Raw genomic sequence first — 22,241 nt, forward strand, 5'->3', positions numbered from 1 at the left:
AAATACTAATAGAATACCACTTTCTACGTGCATCAGTAGCTGAGCTCAATTCTGCCCTACTGCAGGCCCAAATGTCAGATAGTAATGAAATTGTGCCAAATTTATTCCTGGATACTGGGGGAGATAAATGGATACATCATAGACAGGCGGTAGCTATAGCCGTTTCAGGATGGCATGTTCACATTAGAATGAATTGGAGATCTCTCTTGTTGCTATTCACATATATAACTGGCGAGGGTAAATTCATTTATAACATTGTAATTTACAGAATGCTAACATTTGTAGGGTGCTATCAACATGTAACAATTTACAGTTGCTAAGCATAAATTACCCAGTAAAGAATTCTATCTTCAAATAACTTTGAAATAGATATACTGGAGTATCTAATAATTACCATCTATACTCTGAAAAAAAAAGGTGGAGGAAAACAATTTGCAGAGCAACTTAAAAGTATTATTTGGCATATTTAATTAAGAGCAAATGTCTTTTCCCTCTTACGGACCTAAAATACAAATACAGCATGTGACATAGCATATTAATGACTCTTTGCTACTCAAAATATTAATGTACTCATTCTAGCTTACATCTAGTTCTTAGAATACAATTTGAGGCACATCTAGTCCCACCACCTGCAGAGAAGCAGATTCTAAGGGAAAATACTCTGTTTATTTCTAAGTCTTCAAATCCTATACAGCTGCAAATGTTCTGGTAAAGTATTTGTGAGAATTGGTAAAACAGCTCTGGAAAAAACAAACAAACAAACAAACACCACAAAAATCAAACAAAAAACAAACCCGCAATTGTAGTTAGCCAGTACTTACTTGGTATGTTATCTGGTATTTCATCCAATTGGTTTTTCTGTTATTTGCTATATAACTTACGTTTTATAAATATCCTGGTACTATTTTGTTAGCATTTATTTGTATCATGCTACTTGCTATCTAGTTCTGTCTAAATACATGTTTTAAATACTAGAATAAACTTCGGCAAAAGTATTTGAAAATGTATAGTTTGCAGGAGTCAAGCACAAAACTTGGAGGTTTTGACTGTTCATGTTTTTTTGACCCTCAACTTTCCCCTTCCCGTCCCCCAAAGCCTATTTTACAAAATAGCTCACTGCTTCAATATTCATTAAAATGTTACAACTCTCAAGGATGATTCTGGAACATCAAAGATTTTAACAGGGCTCCATAGAACCTCTTACACTAAAACCAGAAGCAAATAATCAAACCTGAGCCTGTAAACCTCTAACCTTTGCTTTTTCATCCACTACATCATAATAGCACCAATGTTTAAGTTCTCTTCCTGCTGACCATCAACAGCTATTAATTAATAACAATTTTCCTCAAAAGTTATGCACCCCTGCTAAAGCCATCGATGCTGCTATAATGAGACGTACACACAAAGTTGGCTTACTCTCTCTTGCACTGGCATGCACATAATGAAAAACTGGACTGTACTTCCAAGTGTTCTACCTGGTTCTTATAAAACCTGAGTGCAATTCACAGCACCGAATGATTTCTTAAGCGTCATTTTACCACTAGGGCTCAGCCCACAAAGGGATAACAGTTTTCGGTGACAACAAACCAAGCACTTAAATTTTCAGCCCTTGGCACTAAAGGCAAGACTGACAACTGCCTCAGAGATTCGTAACACTGAGGAAGAACTTAACTCTAGTTTAATGGTTGGAAAGTCTAACAGGATTCTGGCTTGCAGCACCTTCCAGAAACAGCATTAAAAACAAAAAAATTATAGAAATCAGTAGATCAAAAGCCCAGTGTACATTGGGGCAGGGCCCAAAATTTAGACAAGTGCTGTAATCCCCAGTAAGAAAATGGTGTTCCCTCTCTGGCCTAGTGAGAACTCAATTAGTTCTCAGCAACTCAGAACTGCTTCAACAGGAGAGCTTTTTTCTTTTGTCTAGAAATAAACAGCTAGGTCACTTTCTTGGGTAATGTGACCTTCTTATGTGAAACTTTACAGGCAGAAGAGGGAACTGAAACTGTATCTCCCACACATTAGTAGAAAATAATTCTATAGTTAAAGATAGTAAGAATGAGACAAAAAAACCCAAAACACCTATTCCCAACAATCTGTGATTTGCATATTTCTTATTACTTCATGTTAATGACATTTTATAAAGGTAGAAAAAGTTCTTGGTGTAGGGGAAAAAAATTAATAGGGAGAGGAGAAAAAAAGATTACATGTTTTATGCTTTAAATAGAAAAACTCCCTCTTCACAATACTTCTTACACATGGCTGAGATATATTAGTGCCCTCAGGCAAGAGCAGTTTCTAGTTAAAAATTATAGGGGTTTTGTGTTGTTATTGAAGGGTGTTGTTATTACACCTTCCTCCCTTGTCCTGTTTGTCATTTGTCTTCTTGAACCACAAATGGTCATGGAAACCTATCTTCCTATGTACCTGTAAAACACTCATCCCAGTCAGTCCTGACAAACATCAGTCCTGACAAACACATGGGTAATTCAAGATTAACACAAAATCACAGCAAACAAAACCCCCTCCCTCAAAATCCCCCCAAAATAGACTATAAACTTTCAAAGCAGCTTCGTTTCTGTCCACTAAAAACTTAGATGGAAGACAGAATTTAGTTGTTTCTTGTCTGAGGGCTCAATCCCATTGCATCTCCCCAGCTATACTCTACTACAAAAGAAGACACGCTATAACCATTTATAGCTAAATCTTCAATCTATTCAGGTATTTACCACCTGATCCTGCACTTCTGTCATTGTGTTAGAAAGACCTGTACTATCGCCTTGTATCTGTGCTCCACTTCTCTCAGCAGGGTGTTTTTTGTTTTGTTTTTTTTTTTTTTTACATGAATATAGATACCCACAGCACAGAAGACGAGGTCTGGACTTAGAGCAAGCAGAAGTGAGGTTTGCAGTTATTTCCTTTCATCCCTGAATAAGCTCAGTGCAGTTTTTGAACAACCCCCAAAAAAGTCCTGTCCAGCAGCAGTCCTCTGCCACAACAGGTGTCTTTGACAACAACTTCAAAGTTTCTGGGAAACGCCTGTGATCAGGCATTAGTTCTATTGATCACCCAATGCTCTCAAGAATTTGCACCCACACTAACATATACATTCTTCAAAAGTATATTTAAATAGGAGTTATGTGCTTTAGCCTGCTTTAATCTCCACTAAGGATCGCAAAAGGCACACACCATGAGAATATGAATAGAATCATACAAAAATACGTATATACTGACACAGGATGCCATGTCAATATTTTAGGAGCAATAAACTCAACCATAAATCCACCCAGATTTTAAAAATCCACATCATTTGTTTGCTTAGATGGAAGAAAAATATGGAAGGAGCACAACCGAGGAGAAAAAAGATTAAAAAAACCTAAGAAAATTATCAGATAACATCTCTCTCAAAACAAACAAATAAATCTATTGTGATATACATGCATTTTCACCCCACAAAGTTCCATTTGTTGTAAAGTTGTTGGAAGTGCTTGTTTCTACTTGGAATACTTTTAAAATTTGTGAGTTTGAGAAATATCCTAGGTCTTATCCATTAAGACTCTCACTAAAAAGTCAGTGATACTTTTAAAAGATTTCTCGAATATTAACATTTTAGATGAAAACTACTTTTTGGCACTCAGTAGCATCCATCTAAATATAATTAAAGTGAGAAGCAATTCTAACTGGTTTTTAGTTTATCAATAACTGTTGTTAAATGATTAATCTTTCAGTAGTTGTGTTTTCTTCTTCTGTCAACCACTGAATAAAGAGATCAAGACAATTAGTATTTTCTTTATTTGAAAGAGGTCCACCGAGTCAAGAGGATGTTTCATATCAAAGACATTTTATCTTTTAAAAAGTAATGCAAGAAGTTAAAAAGAACCAAATTCATCCAAACCATAGTCATGTATTATTTTAACACATAAATTAAAAGTGAAATACCTTCTTTTAATTTCTTCTCTGTAAGAAGCTTAGCAGTATTAGAAGAAACTTTGTATAAGAATTCACAAAGAAAGGTGGAACGTGAAGAATCTTCAGAGAAGCCACTTTCAAAACAAGTATCATAGTTTGGGAAATCTATTAAAAGATGAAGGAGTAACATACAGAACTTCAGTTATTATCAGTTATAACCACTTCTCCACAGGTCTTTAACTGCGTATCTGTAGATATGTAGCTGATCTGTAACATCTTTACTACAACACAGATACATCTTACTGATTTATTTTTATAATTAGAGTAAAATTCTTACATATTCATCAAAAAAACATCAGTTCACATTTGTTACTACATTGCCATTGTCTACCACTGCTTGCCAATGCAATCTAATATGGCTTTCTGGTGTACTAAGCTTTTATTTTCATCCCTTATATAACATACTTCAACAGAAGGCAACAGTTTCTCTTGAGGGCTTACCTAGAATTTAACCACCAACTCTGGCAGCAGACAGACAATGATTCGGAGAATTGCTATCAACCTGCAATGACCTCCCTTTCTCTGAAGAGAAGAACACTAAACACCAGCACATGGTGACGCTGGCTTGGCTGGAAGGCTAAAAGTAGTAAAGACAAAGCCAAAACAAGCAAATTTCTCTCTATAGCCTTAGGACCACTCAGAGCACAGCTAGAAAAAAACACAGAGCTGCATGTTTGCACAGTGACTGAGCTCAACATCCTACAACCCAGTGGCTGGCACTTGTGTCAGAGAAATGCCCAGGCAGAACTTAAGAGACTGTGTTTGCTCTAGGAAGCCCTAGAGCACTTCCCACTAAAACCTTTGTTTTTCAGCATATGCAGTGTCGCTCTGCAGAATGGCACAAGAGAATGGAAAGTTGGTCTAGCAGTATGTCCGCAATGCTGGCTGCAGTATAGCATAGCTCATTTTTTCCAGCGTAAAGCTGCATGTGAACTTGCATACCCAGACTGCTTCAGATACTGTACAGCCCTTTTAAAAGGTAAGCTCAGGCACATCAATACTCTACAATTTATTTATTTATTAAGAATAGCTTTCCATTTTCAAGAGCCTCATAACAGTCACACAGTGCAATAAAACTGCTGGCTTTCAAGGCCAAAGTTTATGATATGCTTCAAGCTGTAACAGAAGTTGTGACCCAAAAAACCTGGCAGTTTGCTGGGATAGATCATACTACAAGTTCAAGAGGTGAGTTTTATTTTGGGATCAGACTTTGTGAAAGAACAGGTAAGTCTGTGTGCAGAAGTATCATTTTAAATAACTTTTAAGAAAAAACAAAGCTCCAGATAAGCACTTTAGATACATGTTAACCATACGTACCCATTTTTTCTGGTAAAAGCCTGATAATATTAGCAGAGCAGATGACGGTTTTTCTTCTGTGTTATGAAGAAAGGTATGAGATCTATGAGTTATCACTGGCTTTATTATTTTTTTAAGCCCTAAACTTGATGTCTGAGCAAAATAAATGTAATTTGTACACAATTACATACACTGCTGAAATACAGTTAACACCATCCCAACTCCCCTGCTACACCCCTGTTGTTCAACTCAATGCCCATTTTTCTTCTGAATTCCTTCCTTCCTTCTGTTTTGCTCAAAATAAAAATCAGAAGATCAAAAGAGAATGTACCCTACCTGAGAACTTATTATGGTACAGGAATTCCATCTGCAGTCTTTGTCCAGCTTTCTTGGCTAATAAGTATGGAGTGCTGTAAACAGGGTCTCCAGTGGCACACATAGCATCAGCCCCACTGAACAGCAACATCAGAGTTTCTAGCACATCTTGTTTAACTACGGCAGCACACAGGGCCTTATTGAGGAGAAGGAAAATAAGAAGTCTGTTTAAATTAGAAAGTTACCAGCAACAAGCACATGCCATTTAGATGCAAATCCTTTCACCTCCAATACAGTTCCCCTGCATTTTCAAAGACCATAAACACTGAGAAGTGGCAGGAATCAAGTCTGGTCTGAATCTAGAAAAAAGTAGAAAGGAAAAAAAAACCTCCCACAACAAAACACCCCACAAACCACCACAAAAAACCAAAACAAAAAACGAAAACAACAAACAAACAAGCAAAAAAACCCCACAAAAAAACAAAACAAAAAACAAACCACAAAAAACCCAAAACATCATTAGCGCAAACCTTGCAAATGTTTCCGCCATGAATTTCAACAGGTATTAGAAGTCAGTCAAATAGACCTCAAAAATGACGCAGAAATTGGTAATTACAATTGGCACTTTCTACTTTGTAACTGTAAAGAATTTGTGTTACTTGGGTAAAAGGAGACATTGAGAACATACATTTTTTCATCATTAATTTCAGCTTAATTTCCAGTTAGCTACAAGCTACTATATACAACACTTGTTCAGCTCTGTGAGAATTTCTCACCTGTTTAAGATGACCAAATTACACACAGATACAATACAATACAATACTCATGGTATGGGCTTACCCATTCTAGCATTACCTTATTCAACTGTTCCTTGGTTTTGTAGGGAAAGGGTGCTTTCCTAAATTTTCCCTCCTTGTACTTTTGTGTAATGAATGCTATCCTTTTTTCTGCAGGGGCATCCATATGCAGCTCTTCATCTGCGGGAAGATTTCCTGCCCAAAAACTGTTTGCCCTCTTATTTCCAATGATGATAAAGAGCTGGATAATATGCAAGGGAAAAATAAGCAAATAGCATGAAGGACATGAAGCTAGCTTCTAAATAGTTTTCAGTGGCTTAAAGTTGAAAAAGAAGCCTCTCTCAGTCACTGCCTACGGTCATCTATAAATGAATATTAAAGTCTGTAGTTATCATTTATCATCAACAGCAACTAAGCTTTACAAGGCGAACCAATTATAATATTTCAATACATATTAGAGAATACCAATAAAAGGTAAGAAAAGACTAGCATATGTTTTAAAGAAAACACTGATGACTCAGAACTCTATCAGTACCACCTTTTAATACCCCAAGCAACTACACTGGCAGCGAGAAGTTTCATTTCCTTTCCCCTTCCAAATATTGCCCATCATGATTGCTCTCCAAAAGCATTTTATTTTTTTCCCCTCCAAAAACTATATGCTTGAAGAAATACTAAGAGAAATTGTACAGTTGGTTATCAAAACAAATAAATATTTTAAATGACACAAAGGTACGTTATTCCTGAAAACATCAAGTTTACTATAACAGCAGCATGATATTTACCACTATTATGTTCAGGGGTTTTGTGAATAAAGTAATAAATAACTCCTATTCATGCAGTAGTTTTCAAGATGGAACAAAGAGAGTGTCACAATGTACCTCGATAAGTTCATTGCTCCAAATGCTGGCATCCATTTTTAGACTCCGGACCTTTGAATCTCTTGGTCCTAAAGATCTGTGCTGTCCTGAAAATCCAAGAGTATTTTTACTTAACTAAAGCAGTGAAACTGGGTTTCTCTTCTGCTAAGATAACAAAAATAATTAATGAACACAGATTTATTCTAACTGCTATTTGAATATAAAACAGGAGCACCATAAAGCCCCTAAATTTTTTTTTTTTTAAGAACTGGATTGCCTTTGATAGTAATGAATAAAAAAGTAAGCTGTCTGATATATAAATACTTTTGTGAAGGTTTGTTTTGAAAGAAAACGTGGTGTTCTAAACTATTTCCCTGAATCTACTGCTTGACCACATATTTGAATACAAAACACGATAAAACTAGATTTTCAGTAGTATCTGAAAAAGCTATCCCTATTGGCAGTAATACATGCCCTGATGTAACAGAATTAATATCCCAGATTTAAACACAGAAAATCGTTATTCTTTGGCATCCAGCCTTGCAAAAGCCAGCCATTTCCCACAAAATGCTAGTGTATCTTAATTTCCACTAATTGTGAAGGATTATTCACCTGAGGGAAAGCAATCACCACACAGACCTACTACTTACGTATTCAAGTGCTTTAGAACAAGGATGACCTTGGTATAAGACAAAAAAAAAAAAAAAAAAAAAAAAAAAAAAGAAAATGTTCGCTTTTTGTCAAATCTTTCGCAAGGATGGCACTGTAAAAATGAAAAAAGCCAACTCAAGGACATACAGATATGCAAATATGACATTTTGTAGAACCCACACAGCCTGTTATTAATTACTCTACCTGCGCACTTCTTACAAATGACAACACAGAGATTGATGGATGCCCAGTCAGGACTGGGAGCTTTACAGTCAGCACAGCTCCTGTTGGACTCATTGAACCAAATCTTCTCAGCTACTTCATAATCAGACAGAGTTTCTGCTATTGATTGCTGCAGTGCTTCAATCCAGTCTTGTTTCTCTCTTTCCGACTCTGCTGTAAAGCTGAAACAATTGACTTTTCTGTGTTACTGATCTTTATTTTAAAGCCCAATTAAACATAGTCTGTAGTCTCTTATTTATTACCCTTACAGCTAAAATCAGAGTCAAAAAATTTTCCTCTACACAGACATAAATACTAAGATGGAATGTATTATTTTGTATTTTTAGTCAATAAAAACTCCTCTGTTTTCGTGTTCAGTTTTCAACAATACCACTACTAGTACAAGCTACATAGATTTTGTGACGTTCAAGCTACATTCCTTAGTTACTTTCAATCTTTTTATGTTACCACGTACCAAACTTAAAGCCTGAACTTCAACAAAAGCAGAGAATGACCTAAAGAGGCAGAGACTTAGTGAGGAGTAAGAACAGACTTACTAACTACAACAGCCAAAAAATGCTTTTTATTTAAAATTATCTTTTTGAAAAATATAAACAATAATAAGCAAAAACCAACATGGTGTCAACTTAGACAAAGTCAAAGAACTAGCTATCTACCGACTAGCAACAGATTCAAACCACTGATCAAGACTCATTTACCTAATCCTCTAGTCGACGAAGAATGAAAACATTTAAAAACGAAAAACACTCAAAACTGCTAACATTTAGCAAGCCTGGAAGAGCAAAGTGATTTCTTCTTCTCCTGCATTACTAAGATTTCTTTTAATAAACACTAACAGCACATAACAAAGGGCTTTTATTAGCATATACTTTTATTTTCTTAAAAATCACAAGTGACAGCATCAGACAAAGTGAAACTTTCTGCCAATTTCAATGGAGGATTTCTACAAGGGATGGCATATTAGTCATTCTTCTCTTTTTGAATAAAATACTTAATACTACATGGATGCAGCATTATTTTAATACTGCAGCTTATTATTCTTTAAGAGGGAGTCAAGTTGTTAAAGTGACTTTTTTTTTTCTTCTGCTCTTGCACAGAATGAACAAAGAAGGCTACATAAAAATATGAATATGTGGGCATAGGATGTCTAGTCAGAGAGGTAAGGAGATGAAGCACACAGCTAAACAAAGGAAAGAAAGTCCTGCTGCTTAAAAAAAATGCTGAGCATTCTTAATAAAAGCATTACCTTTTCATCTAAACTAGGTAAGTCACTGCAGTATGAAGTAAGTATTTTTAGTGCATCAGTTATTTGCATATTTTGTAATGTAAATATTAAAGTTCTCACCTAAAGCTTTTATAAGGAGTAATTATTTCAAAAGATTGCTTTGCAGTCCGATCCACTTGTCTCACATTTGCCACGTTCATAGAGATTAAAGTGATCCCAAATCCTGTCTTAAAATCCTATGGAAAAGACAGTTCAGGTGTTTATCATTCAAGGAAAACATGTATAGAACAGTTAAATCATCATGGTCCAAAAATCCAAGGTCAGTAATACACATTTGGGCAACAACGTGCAAGCTCCTTCTAATTCATTAATGGATAAATAAACCTATACAAAATTTTGTCCAAACACTATGCTTCTAATTGTAAGAATAACCTTACTTGATTCTTGGGAGAAAAAAAAATGCACACTGTAATTATTAATTAAGGCGAGGGGGAAGAGGTTAAATAACAGATTGCATTAAAATATGAATCCAAAGCTATGGCAGTATCTAGCTTCTATCACGCTTTAGTAACTAAATAATGTTTATACATCTAAATCCTTCTGACTGCAGTTTTGCCTGCTTTTAATCAAACTTTTAATAAAATATGTATTATGTATAAGATTCTTAAACCATCGGTTGCTCATGCTTCTGCTGTATTACACAAACTAAACATGTCAAACATGTCTTTGAAAAGAAGCCCTATACAGCAGCTAAAATAGACAAAGGGTTATCTGTGACTCAATTATTAGAAATACTAAGTATTTTTTGCCTTAAACCAAGAGAAATGAATTTTTTCCCCACATGGAAAATGTACTTAAAATAAAAATCAATCTTACATTAACACAGTTGGTAAAGAAAATGTTCAGTAAGCTGTTGTGAGGCACTCTGAAACCCATGCATTTTGGAAACACTGACAGGCACATAGGTTATTTGATCTATTTGGAACACCATCAGTTGCTCCTTCTTAAACTGATTGAGCTGCTCATCTAATGGTAGTCACTTCCATAAGCTTTACTTCTGGAAACATTATCATATTTCTTGCCAATTGTAACTGCATCAGAAACAAAAACTACATCACCCAAGCAAAAACCCAAATGCACATATCTTACTATCTGCAAGATGTTCACTGAGTTTACTCTCACATAACAAGCAGTTGGGTATGGGCTGATAAAAATACAAGCACTGGAGGGAAACAGCTTCAGCCACATGCCTGTGCAGAGGGGACTGTTTTTCTAGTACATAGGTCTTTAAACCTGCATCACTGACAAGTTTCTCCTCAGAAGAGTTTCAAGTTTCATGAACACTGAAGCTCTCATGGAGAAGATACTTCACAAAACTCTTCACTTCATTCCCCTATTGTATGAGCAAATACAAATATCATTTTAGCCATGTTTGCTAAGGCTAAATCTGATGTAAAACACACATATGGGTCTATGCACAACTGGAAGTACTAATTATATCACATGAGACACTGAGAGAATTATGCCCCAAAAGGCACTACAGCATCCATTTTGATTTTTAAAAATGCCATAATTTTCACTAACTAACCATAGCATGGGGTAAGTCATCTAATGTTTCCTTGCCAGACTTCTTAAGAATTTTATTTTTTTTTAAACCTTCCATTACCTTTGACAGCAACCATGTGGAACCCAAGCATGGACTTCAGCACAAACCTTTATAATAAGTAGTAACCTTCCAACAAGTACCCCGGCTTAGCCGCTCTTCGTGTAATATATTCTTTTCATATTTCTACCTTCCTTCTACCTGCATATCCTGCAACACAGACATTTTTATTCTCCCCTCTCATTTTCAGCCTCCACCCCATTTTCCTATAAATCAATGGTTTTCCTACTGACATATCTGCCTTAGAAGAGTGGGGAGTTCTGTGAAGCCTACACAGGCCAAAATTCATCCTCAAAGATCAGTTCTATGGGAAACGAGAGGGCATAATAACCTCATTTTGAGTATGAACTTGACAGTACATTCTGTAGCAGTGAAGCATTCCTAAACTCAGACATCACCAGTCAGAAGAACGGAAGCATGAAATTTAGAGTAAAAAAAAAAAAATCTTGAGGATAGAAAAAACATTAAATTTTTATCTCTATTAGCAGCAGTGCATTAAACGAGCAAAAAAAAAGATCAAAAAAAAAAAAACCCAACAGAAAACAACCTTTAACTTCCTACAATTAAATGTTTCTGCTTCTGAGATGTAAACTGGATGAAGGTTTCATTTGTTGGTTTCAGTTATTTCAAATAATTTGCCTTAAGAAGTCCTGATTTCAAAGGACAGGTCATGACACTATACTTGTACCTGAACAACAGTGCATTCTTTAGTAAATAGCAGCTGAATGACTGCCAGAAGCTGTGGTTAACAGGAGTTCAATATAGTCTTAGGTCCAGTTCAGAGTTTACTGAAGGTAAATGATGAGTAATGAAGACTGAAATAACAACCATATTGAGCCACATCGAAAGCTCACCTAGTTCAGTAGCTTCCCTTTAAGAACCTGCTATTGGCAACTGTCATAAAAAGAATGTAAGTAAGAAAGAGTACATTCTCATCTTCCCAGATAAGCTTCCAACAATCTAAGGACTTCCAGCTCAGAAAGTTCCTGAACTTCAACAAATTCATGCTTTGAAGCTCCACACCATCCTACTTCATCAATTTCCCAAATACTAATTATGAAAAAAGTAGTTCCTTTTGCGTTGGGATTTTTTTGCCTGGTAACTGGGAATTTCATCACATGATGTTAAGAGAAAAGAAACGGTAACTAAACTTTATTCATCAACCTACTCCATAGTTTTCCTTCTTGAAAATCTTTATCCTATATTCCCTTCAGCCTCTTCTCTTTTATGCCTTTAAAAAAGCTAGCTGTGCCCACTTTCCTTGGAGCAGAAAGGGAAGATCACCAAAGGCTGCTAACAATTTATGTCTGTGAAGACAGACGCTAACCTTCATTGTACTGAACTTAATAATGCAGAATTAAGAAAGCACTCTAGAAATGTGTCGTGGTTTGAGCCCAGCTGGTAACTCGGAACCACGCAGCCACTCGCTCACTCCCCGCCCTTTTTCCTCCCCCCGCTCCCGGAGGGATGGGGAGGAGAATCAAAAGAATGTAACTCCCACGGGTTGAGATAAGGACAGTCCAGTAACTAAGGTATAATACAAAACCACTACTGCTACCACCAATAATAATAACAATAAGGGAAGTAACAAGGGGAGAGGATACAATTGCTCACCACCCGCCGACCGATACCCAGCCCGACCCGAGCAGGGATCTGGGCCTTCCGGGTAACTCCCTCCGGTTTATATATTGGGCATGACGTGCTGTGGTATGGAATACCCCTTTGGCTAGTTTGGGTCAGGTGTCCTGTCTCTGCTTCCTCACGGCTTCCCCTCCTCCCTGGCAAAGCATGAGACTGAGAAAGTCCTTGGTCGGAGTAAACATTACTTAGCAACAACTAAAAACATCGGTGTTATCAGCATCGTTCCCAGGCTGAAAGTTAAAAAACACAGCACTGCACCAGCTACTAAGAAGGAGAAAAATGACTGCTATAACTGAACCCAGGACAAAATGACAGGCATTTATTTTAAAGTCTTTACTGTTGGCTGGAGCACCAACCCTCCAAAATTTGCTGACTACCCGGTGTATGAACGATTCCACTGAAGAGAGGATAATTAGTGTGTTTTCAATTTACTAAGTGTGTAAGATCTTACAGTATTGATTTTCAGCATGAGGAATGTCAGGAAGGTTAATAAATTAGAAGTGATGAATATACTTTTCAGAGCTGAAGTTGGTGGCAAACTAACCAATTTCATTGGTAAATTAGAGTGAACTTATTTCCATAATGGTCCAAACAAACTCTTTATGGTAACTGTACAACACTTAGCATAAACCAGACTTTGTGAGTGACAGGTACACCAGAATCTGATTTTCAAGGTTCAGAATTACATGCTTTCAGGAGTGTAGTCTTGTTCTCTCCTTCAGAAACAGAAGTGGGAAGTGGTACAAGGAAGCAAGAAATGCTCCACTTCTAAAGATAAATTCATTCACTTTGAGTACACAAGAGGCCAATAGGGCCATTCAAGCACAGCAAGACCAAGCAGCATCTTTTCGGAATAAGAATCGTCTTGCTTCTACAGACTGAAAGCTCATTGTTTCAGATAGATTAAACTGTGTTAGACTTTCTGACAAAGAAAGAAAAGGTTAAGATTCAAAAACGCACAGAGAAAGCTGAGGCTTTGTTTGTTTTTAATATAGATATGTCTTAAATGTCTATATACTATCTTCAAAAGTTTGAAGAAAGGTTGAAAAATGGGTTGACAATAAGGGCTTAAAAAAAAAAAAAAACCACACCAACAACTCCCCCCCCCAAAAAAAGCAAAACACAAAAAAAACGCCAAAACAAAACCAAAAACCCCCAAACAAATGGTTTACAAATATAATAATAGATCAAAAGTATTCACTGAACAGCACAGTTATCTGAAGGCTAAAATTACTAATAGGGGAAAGTAGTGAACTATGAGATGAGTACTGGCTTTTGGGTAAGTTGTTGTTCCTTCCTGAAGGAGGAATGACCATAATTTGTTGAGTCCTGTTGTCATTATCACCCCTGTCTGAAAAAAACCTGTTGTATGTATACAAACAAAAATGTAACTTCTTTTTTTAAATATACCTTTTACACGTATCTATAAAGTGCCTGTCAGTGTACAAAACTGCTTTCTCTGTTACATATTATCTTTTTATAAAGCAAAAGCTACCCTGAGTCAGCCTTTACTAATCCTTCTTTGATCCTGTTCAGGGTGAAATTCAAAATTAGTCTCACATGTTTTCTAATCTACCGCCACCGTTTTACAGACACAGAAATTCACACCTAGGTTGAGAAAAACTTCAGTACATGTATGAATAAAATCACGGAGCTACATCTAAACAAGTCTAAGTCTTAGAGTTGCTGAACACCTAACTTCTGGTATGAGATCTTAAAAAAGGCTTAGGGATCTTTCTCTATAGAATTCTTAAACAAATCTGTAATCACAGGCTGAATCTTGTGGCTCTCAGTTAATGAACAGACTTTCTCTACAAAGCTATTCTTCTCCCTGGAAAGTTCCTTCTTTTTTTATTTTTTAGCTTCCACTCAGTTTTGCACTAGTAACACTTGGGCTGCCATTCTCGTTGGTTTAGTCCAAACAAAATTCAACTGAGCACAGGGGTTCTAGAGCTGCTACTTGTGCTCCTGAACTTTTGCTGGTTTAGCAGTTATAATCATGTCTTTGGATGTGCTGTCTTCTATGAATCTAACATTACTTCCACAATATATAAATTTGATTAAAAAAACCAAAATAGAAACCATGCCTCAGGAAAACATCTCGGGGGGGGGGGGGGGGGGGGGGGGGAACAAACCAAACCAGAAAAACAACAACAACAACAAAAAAATCCAACCACAATCGTAAGTTTCCCCTTACCCCTCACATAAAAATTCTTGCAAATAAATCCCAAGTTTTATTTTAAAGGTTAACTAACTCTATTATTTTCACATTAGAAATACCAGTCCATATTTCTATCTCAGTTTTTTTGCTTGAGGACTAAGGGTATAACAACAACAGCTGTGAAAAAGGAAAATTGCTGCCATGATTTCAAGGGAATATATTTCTACATACACAAACATGCACATACATACATATGTAAATACATGTGTGTAGCATATTTTGAAGTACAGTAATAGTACTGGTATATGCTGGGAGCACAGCGCTTCTGGAAATTGCTACAACAACTGAGTAGTCTCACTGCACATCAGTTTCCTTCCAGTGAATTCAGAGGTCATGGTTCCTTTGCTTTTGTTTTAGTCTTTGGCTGTCAGATCTTGAGGTCATGCATTATTTAAGGATGCATGTGTACACACACACACAGAGACACACATATATATAATAAGGATCCAAAACTGGTAAGAGGTACCAGGTAATACAAGATGACTATACTGTATGTAAATATATATATATACACACGTATGTATGTGTGTGTGTTTATATATGCACACGCTTTTTAACATTTGTCTTTCTTATCATCCTATCACTAACTTACAAAAGGCACATCCATATTTCTGACACTACTCTTGCCCTACTGTCCATACACAGAAGGTTCTTGACCTTTAATCAATACATCTCTGATCAGAGTTCCAAATTACGACCTTACGTATTTCCTTTAATTTACCTTTGCTATTTGCAACAGCTCTTTAGTTTTACTTTGGGGAAGCTACCATAAAGCTTGTGACAATTAGTCTAAGACTTACTCCTGAAAGATCTGAGAATTCCCTTCACAATTTAATGTAATTTAGACTTTTCCTTCATTGTAGCCTCATAGCATTTGATTCCCTTCAAACAACCAAGCTATTCCAGAGAGATTAAAAGCTAGGAAGTAGAATCCTTCAGATAAAGCAATCATAATTCTTTCTCCTCTCCTCCTTAATTGGAGGTATATATTTCAGCCTTTTCAGCTACTGAGGAACGCCAATTTCTGTGGCAGAAAGGTGGAAAAAAACTGTTTCCATATTAATGAAAAATTAAGACATTTATATATTACAGTTTGAGGAACAATGACGAGTAATGCAGAAATTGCCTTGATGATATTAATTCTTCTCCACAAGTTTATATTGATTTCCTCTCCTTTTAAATTACACTTAGGCTTAGCCTCCCCAGTTATCTTCCATCAGGCTTTTCGAATCTTTAGAGACTTATGTCCCTCATCACACCTTAAAATCTTTTAATATAGATTTTAGGTGATCATTACGTATGATGGATTGGAATAAAAAAATGCCCCAAGACAAGACACATGTACTCTCTTTTACAGTCTTCCTAATGAGGTCTCAAAATGAAACCACAGTGAAGCATATACTATATAATTACACACACACACAAAATGATGTTAAAAGAACATGAAGTTTGCCAACTCAAACCCTGATGAGCAAGATGTTAGAATTCAAGCTGTCTGTACATGTTAACTCCACAGCTTCGTGTTCGTCTGTTGTGATATGTTGGGGTAGTTACATTATCAATTTTAGGTTCTTTACTTAGCTAAGATAAATTCCTGCATCTCCTAATAGAAACACTTGAAAATTATTCGAGTTATTATTGCAAAACATTTTGTAGTAACAACCTGACATCCATAATTTTGGAGATTAAAAAGAAGGAAGAGAGCAAGAAGCAAGAAGGGCCACTCACATCAGCTCTAGTCACTGCCATGCAGTAGGCTTGATTGCAGTGGAGTGTATTGGATATGCTACTGGAGCACATCGTGCTTCACACTGTTGTATTATAATCTAGTACATGTACTTTGAGATGGCTCTATGATGAAAGTCAACACAAGTGGGGACAACCAAGAGATTTGTTTCAAAAATGCATTCTTGACCATACTCTATGGTAGCTAAAACCTTAAGTGTCACTTTTCCTACAAATTACAAATCTCTCTATTCACTTAATACAGAAGTAATTCAGATTCCTCACTTCAGCAGCTCTGTGTATTTTGCAGTATCAATACAATTTTAAATCACTTGATTATGTACCATCAGGCCCACGCCTTGCTTGTTATAGGTATGCTTTTGGACACATGCTGATGAAAGCCCCCTCCCTGTACAGGCTGGAAAAAAAAAAGAAAGGAGGATCACATAATTAAAGTGACTGAATACTATCCTGGAGAGTTAGGTCTTATCTTTGCCTTTGCCAATTTTTACTCAGTGTAAATCAAAAGCCTTCACATTCAGTCATTTCACTGTACATTTTTCATTTCCTAGTACCTGACTTTATGCTCTAGGGTTTGATTTGCAGAACTGCTGAGTAACTGGAAGTTCAGCCAAGCCCTATGAAAGCAGTATTTTGAGCAGGTATATAGTCTGACAGAAAACTGTTCCCTTCCAACCCTCCATAAAAGACAGTGAAAACAGAGAATGCAAAATATATGAATATTTGAATCATTCTGTTTTTTTCTCGGAACTGTGTGGTCATATGGAGGAAACAGTCATGTTCCTTTACCTAAGAGGAATTCATGAAATATAAATTAATCATTTTCCTCACCCAGCCAAACACAGCGATTACTAATCATTTCCTCACAGAACAGTCCTTTACTGGTGAAGGATTCTTTCTGCAAGGCACTTTTCAACAGTGTTCAATAAAAAAGGCACAGGTTACTCCATGAAAAGAAACTAAAATTATTAGAGTTACTAAGTAAACAATGCACTGAATGAGGTAGTGATCCTGAGGAAGAAAATAGTATAATATAATATCTACTGCACAATATTAAATGGTGTAGATTTAACTGGGTGAAATTAAGATTTTAAAAATAAGTCCAGTTTTTCCATGTTTAGAGTAGGTACACAAATCTGTAATCGTGGTAATGTCATTTCACACAGATCTTCTTTGATTTTTCACAGATTTTTAACTGAGTTCTCCCCAAATATGAAGTTTACATAATCACAGGAGCCTCTGTCTCCCTATATAACCCCAAGTAAGTTTTTACTCTAGATAGATGCTTGGCTTCAATCAAATTCAACATAATAGCAGCCACTGAATACCTCACGTCTTAAGATTTAAGGAACCTAAGTCAGAGCAGAGGACATGAACTCTCAGCTTCCCCACTCCCTTCTTCTCCAGTCCCAGAAGGAAAGGCTTTAATGTATGGTCGCAGTCAATTAAGACAAGATCATACAATCTGGAAAGTGATGTTGAAAGACATCAGCTACAAACAAAGACATGCATACATAAACTAAAATCTTCAATTTCTTAGTCCTTAAAAACAAAGAAGATGACAACAGAGAGGAAAGAAAAAGTTATAATTTGAAATACTCACAATTTTCTCACTTGTGCAGAAACATGCTGAAACGGAAGGGGGGGGTGGGGGCAAATGCATGCTGCAACCACACCTTGCCATTACAAATAGTCTGTATGTATGCCATTTAGTGATGGTCCAGTAACTTTTTTGTTATTTCTGAAACAATTGGTGTGAGCTGTTGCATCAATATAAGGAACTGAATTCTACATAAATTGTACATTTGAACACAAAGCACTTTAAAGATATTATTGGAAAATAGATTTCATGACTTAAAGGTATCTTACTCTTTGCATTGCTGCTTTAGGAAAATATTGGAAGAACTGAATTCTTTACTATTCTACAATTCAGAGTTCAGTCGAGGCACAAAAAGTGTGATTCAGGCCATACTCCATTCTGCATGCACATACTTTTTTTCTCCTTGTCACACAGCACATTAGGAAAGGAAGTCTCACATCTGAGGCACGCAAGACAGAAGAACCAAGCATTCAAAAGCAAGCTGGTAACACTGCGTACAAAACCTGCATTGCTATCTTCCCAAATATGCTGACAGATATCAAGCAAGAGAGACAAAACTGCTATCTTTGTTGCTAACCCCACCCTCACATGTGAAAAGACAAGCAGAGACAAAGCTCCGATTTGAACATCTATGGTAACTCCCATCCAGCAGGGCTCCTCTGCAGCATGGGGCTCATTCAGGAATCAGCATCTTATTAGCTGGAGAGGATGAAGCAAACTGCAGGCTGCCTGGGCTGTGATCTGTACTTCTGATGCTTCACAAAACATCAAGACATAAAAGCAGTGCAGCTAAACAAACACATAAATAACATTCTAAGCCTGTCATGGGCAAGTACAGCCTATACTCAAGGCTTTCACCTTTCTTGTTCCAATGGCTGTTTTATACCATTACCTCATACTAAAGAGACAATTGTGTTCCTTAGGATACACCACTCATAACACAAGGAAATCCATTCAATTTCAGAGTGCCTTTCTTGCTACCTGTTTCACACCTTTTTCATCCTGAAAGGATGCCAGTTAACATATGAAAAACCTATTATTACCTGGAAATTCCTCAATTTTCCTCACTTTTATTGTTTGACCCCTGTGGATGAGGGGATTTTTTTTGTTTTAGTTTTGGGTTTGTTGGTTTGTTTTGGTTTTGTCTTATTGGGGGTTTTTTGCTTTGTTTTGGTTTTGTTTCTGGGTTTGGGGTTTTTTTGTTTGATTGGTTCAGTTGTGCTTTTTTGTTTGTTTGTTTTTGGAGGTGGGTGATGTTATTTTGTTTGTTTTTCCTCCCCATTTATCTGAAACAGGTGTCCCTAGAGCCACCATCGCAAACTCACAGTTTTAAACACTTCCCCTGTAATGAGCACCCAGAGCACCTCTTGTTGATACAAGGACATTTTTAAACATAGCTATTACTATTAAAGTTTTAAAGTAGCCATCTGGACTCTTCTTTGGAAGTTACTTCACAACTGGAAAGCTGCTTGGAGCATTCTCTGGAGATCAGAAGATCTGTGTATTTTAAAAGTACCATGTGCAGTTATGGTCTTCTGAATTCATTTCTTTCTAATTTTCTTGCTGAAGCTTAACACACACATTGAAGATCTCGTCAGGTATTCAGTCCAGACAAACTGCTAGCAAAGTGTTTGAACTCCTAGAGCAAGGACAGATTGTGAACGGTTTTGTGATATTTTAAAATCTAGAATACTGGTCATGCAAAATTGATGAACCTCTTCATAAACTTTTTTGTACAGTTGTCACTGGACAACAGAGAAAATTGGTATGACACCTCCACTGGAAAAGATCCCCCAATGAACCAAGAAAATCTCCAAATAATTGAGTTCCCACTTCCCCCCAAATCCACCTGTGGATATAAACAAATATGACATCAACCAATAAAAAGCATCGTTGACCAAACACAATGCTTTTACTTTTTCACCGCAGACAGTAAGGTGCTAAGACAATTAGTCCTCACTGTATATACAAAAACTTCTTATTTACTACCTTCTACTTTAGTAAAATAAAATTTACTTCTATGATATCATATTTCACAAGTATAAATAATTCATAATTTGTCCTTCAATAGGTATTAGCAAAAGTAGTATTTCCTGATGGAGAAAGTTTTCCACAGCCTTTTTTAACTCAAGAATCTAATCTGTAAGTAATCTGAAAAATTTGAAATATTTACAAAGGACAATTAATTTTTTAAAAAAAGAGAGAAAGAAAAAGAAAATATTTTAACACTTTTTGAAGTGCCATCCAAACAGGGTTAACGACAACTAACATTTTCACATCCTAAAAAAATAAAAGTACCTATGGCTTTCCAAATACTCCAAGCATACCCCATTTTATCATAACTGGATCACTATGGGATTTCCCTGCTGATATTAATAAAACTGACAGTTTAGATTTCTGATCCTATCAAACTGAATGGCCCTTCTGAAATTACCCAAATTCCAACAAAACAAAACAAAAAACAAAAAAACACCACAAAAAAAAAAAAACACAAAAAAAAAAAAAAAAAAACAAAAAAAAACCCCAACCAAACAAAAAAACCCCCCAAACAAACCCTTATGAGGGTTTATCCAAATTAATGAAATTTGGATTGCACTAATAGTACTTTTTCCAGCTAGGGTGATTTTAGACACCTGCTGCTCACAGAGGCATGAAGAGGAAAGTTCCACTTTAACATGTGACATTATGATCTTCAATTTAAGAGGGAAAAATAAGCTAAGGAAACTATAGATCCACACAAAAGGTTTTGGCCAGACAGTACAAACTCTCATTTGTTTGAGAAATATTCACCCTAACTTAAAGAAGACATTAACACCCACTGAATTTCAGATTTACTTACAACTTTTGAAAAATCTCAACCAAAATAGCAAAATAAATTTTCTTCTTATGAAAGACATAAATACATATGTAGTAGAAGAATTTTATCTTGAGTGTGTGCATATATACCCAGTAACTTCAAAGAATGTGCCCTAGACTCCATGGAGTTACAGACATTTTTTAGAAGCCAGTGTAAAGCAGCAACTTTCCATTAATGCCAAGAATCAGAAACCTAAGGAGACCAAACTATGATTTGTGAATTACTCCACTTCTCTAACACTTATTCTAAAACAGTGAGGGGACAGCAGCAATAACTGTTCTGCCATATATTCTTCTGTGCCTGTACCAAGAGAGGGCTGGTGCCAAGACAATAGCAACTCTGCACAGTAGCTTTTGATAAGCAGGAGTCTTTCCAAACCCAGTGAGTCATTTCAGCATCTTCTCTCCTGGGAAGACATCCTCCTTACATTTAGCTCAACTAAAAATAGAGTGGGGTGAGGGTTTGGGTGGTGGTGGGGTTTGGCTTTTGGTTGGTTTTGTTTTCAAAGAAAACATTTCTTCTGCTAGCTTTATATTTACACATACTAACTTGTCTTTATGAGACAAAAAATGATGAAAATGGCTGATGAATGCACAATTTTTTTGTTTTTTTTTTTTTTTTAAAGCAAAAGCACTATTGGACACACATACAGCTACTGCCTAGCAGCTATTCATTTTTGTATTTGCTGTGAAGGTAATGATTTCACATAAAGAAAACACCATTAGTATAAAAATAAATATGTAAAAAGAGAGTTTCACAAATCAATGCAGTTTAAAAATAAACGATCTACTTTTCACTACTTAACTACTGAAAAGGATAGAGTATTAAATGCTTACAGAGCTTACTGAACTAGTAAATCCATCATAAGTTTTATTATGAGTTCATATAAAAGCTATTACCATTTGGTTTTAGTGATTTTTCTTTTAGTTTTGATTTTACAGTAAGTAAAGCTAAGAAGGGCAACCATTACAGCCACACAATTTAATCAAAAGCATTCACAATGCAAAACAATAACACCATACAATTACAGAGAAGCTATTCAAGTATTTTTATGATAGTCAAAAATAAAAAAAGGGTCAACCTCTAAACCAGCTGCAGTATACTCATATTTCAGGATTGGGTCTAAAATTAATACAACCTCACTGAAGTAAATGCCTTTG

At 36.1% G+C, this 22,241-nt stretch overlaps 1 protein-coding gene across 3 annotated transcripts in view; it reads right to left on the reverse strand.

Moving 5' to 3' along the window:
* The window catches only part of ARAP2 (ArfGAP with RhoGAP domain, ankyrin repeat and PH domain 2), a 116,862-nt gene that overhangs the window by 54,836 nt on the left and 39,785 nt on the right, over positions 1–22,241 (reverse strand). For all 3 annotated transcript variants that reach the window (XM_030492574.1, XM_030492573.1, XM_030492575.1), the window contains 6 exons: positions 9,474–9,589; positions 8,090–8,289; positions 7,256–7,341; positions 6,433–6,615; positions 5,599–5,773; positions 3,937–4,071 (listed from right to left, as the gene is read on the reverse strand). In XM_030492574.1, coding sequence (XP_030348434.1) covers positions 3,937–4,071; positions 5,599–5,773; positions 6,433–6,615; positions 7,256–7,341; positions 8,090–8,289; positions 9,474–9,589 — 895 coding nt within the window. The remainder of the gene's footprint in view (positions 1–3,936; positions 4,072–5,598; positions 5,774–6,432; positions 6,616–7,255; positions 7,342–8,089; positions 8,290–9,473; positions 9,590–22,241) is intronic.

The sequence above is a fragment of the Strigops habroptila genome, chromosome 7 (assembly GCF_004027225.2).
Source record: "Strigops habroptila isolate Jane chromosome 7, bStrHab1.2.pri, whole genome shotgun sequence".
NCBI classification, from domain to species: domain Eukaryota; kingdom Metazoa; phylum Chordata; class Aves; order Psittaciformes; family Psittacidae; genus Strigops; species Strigops habroptila.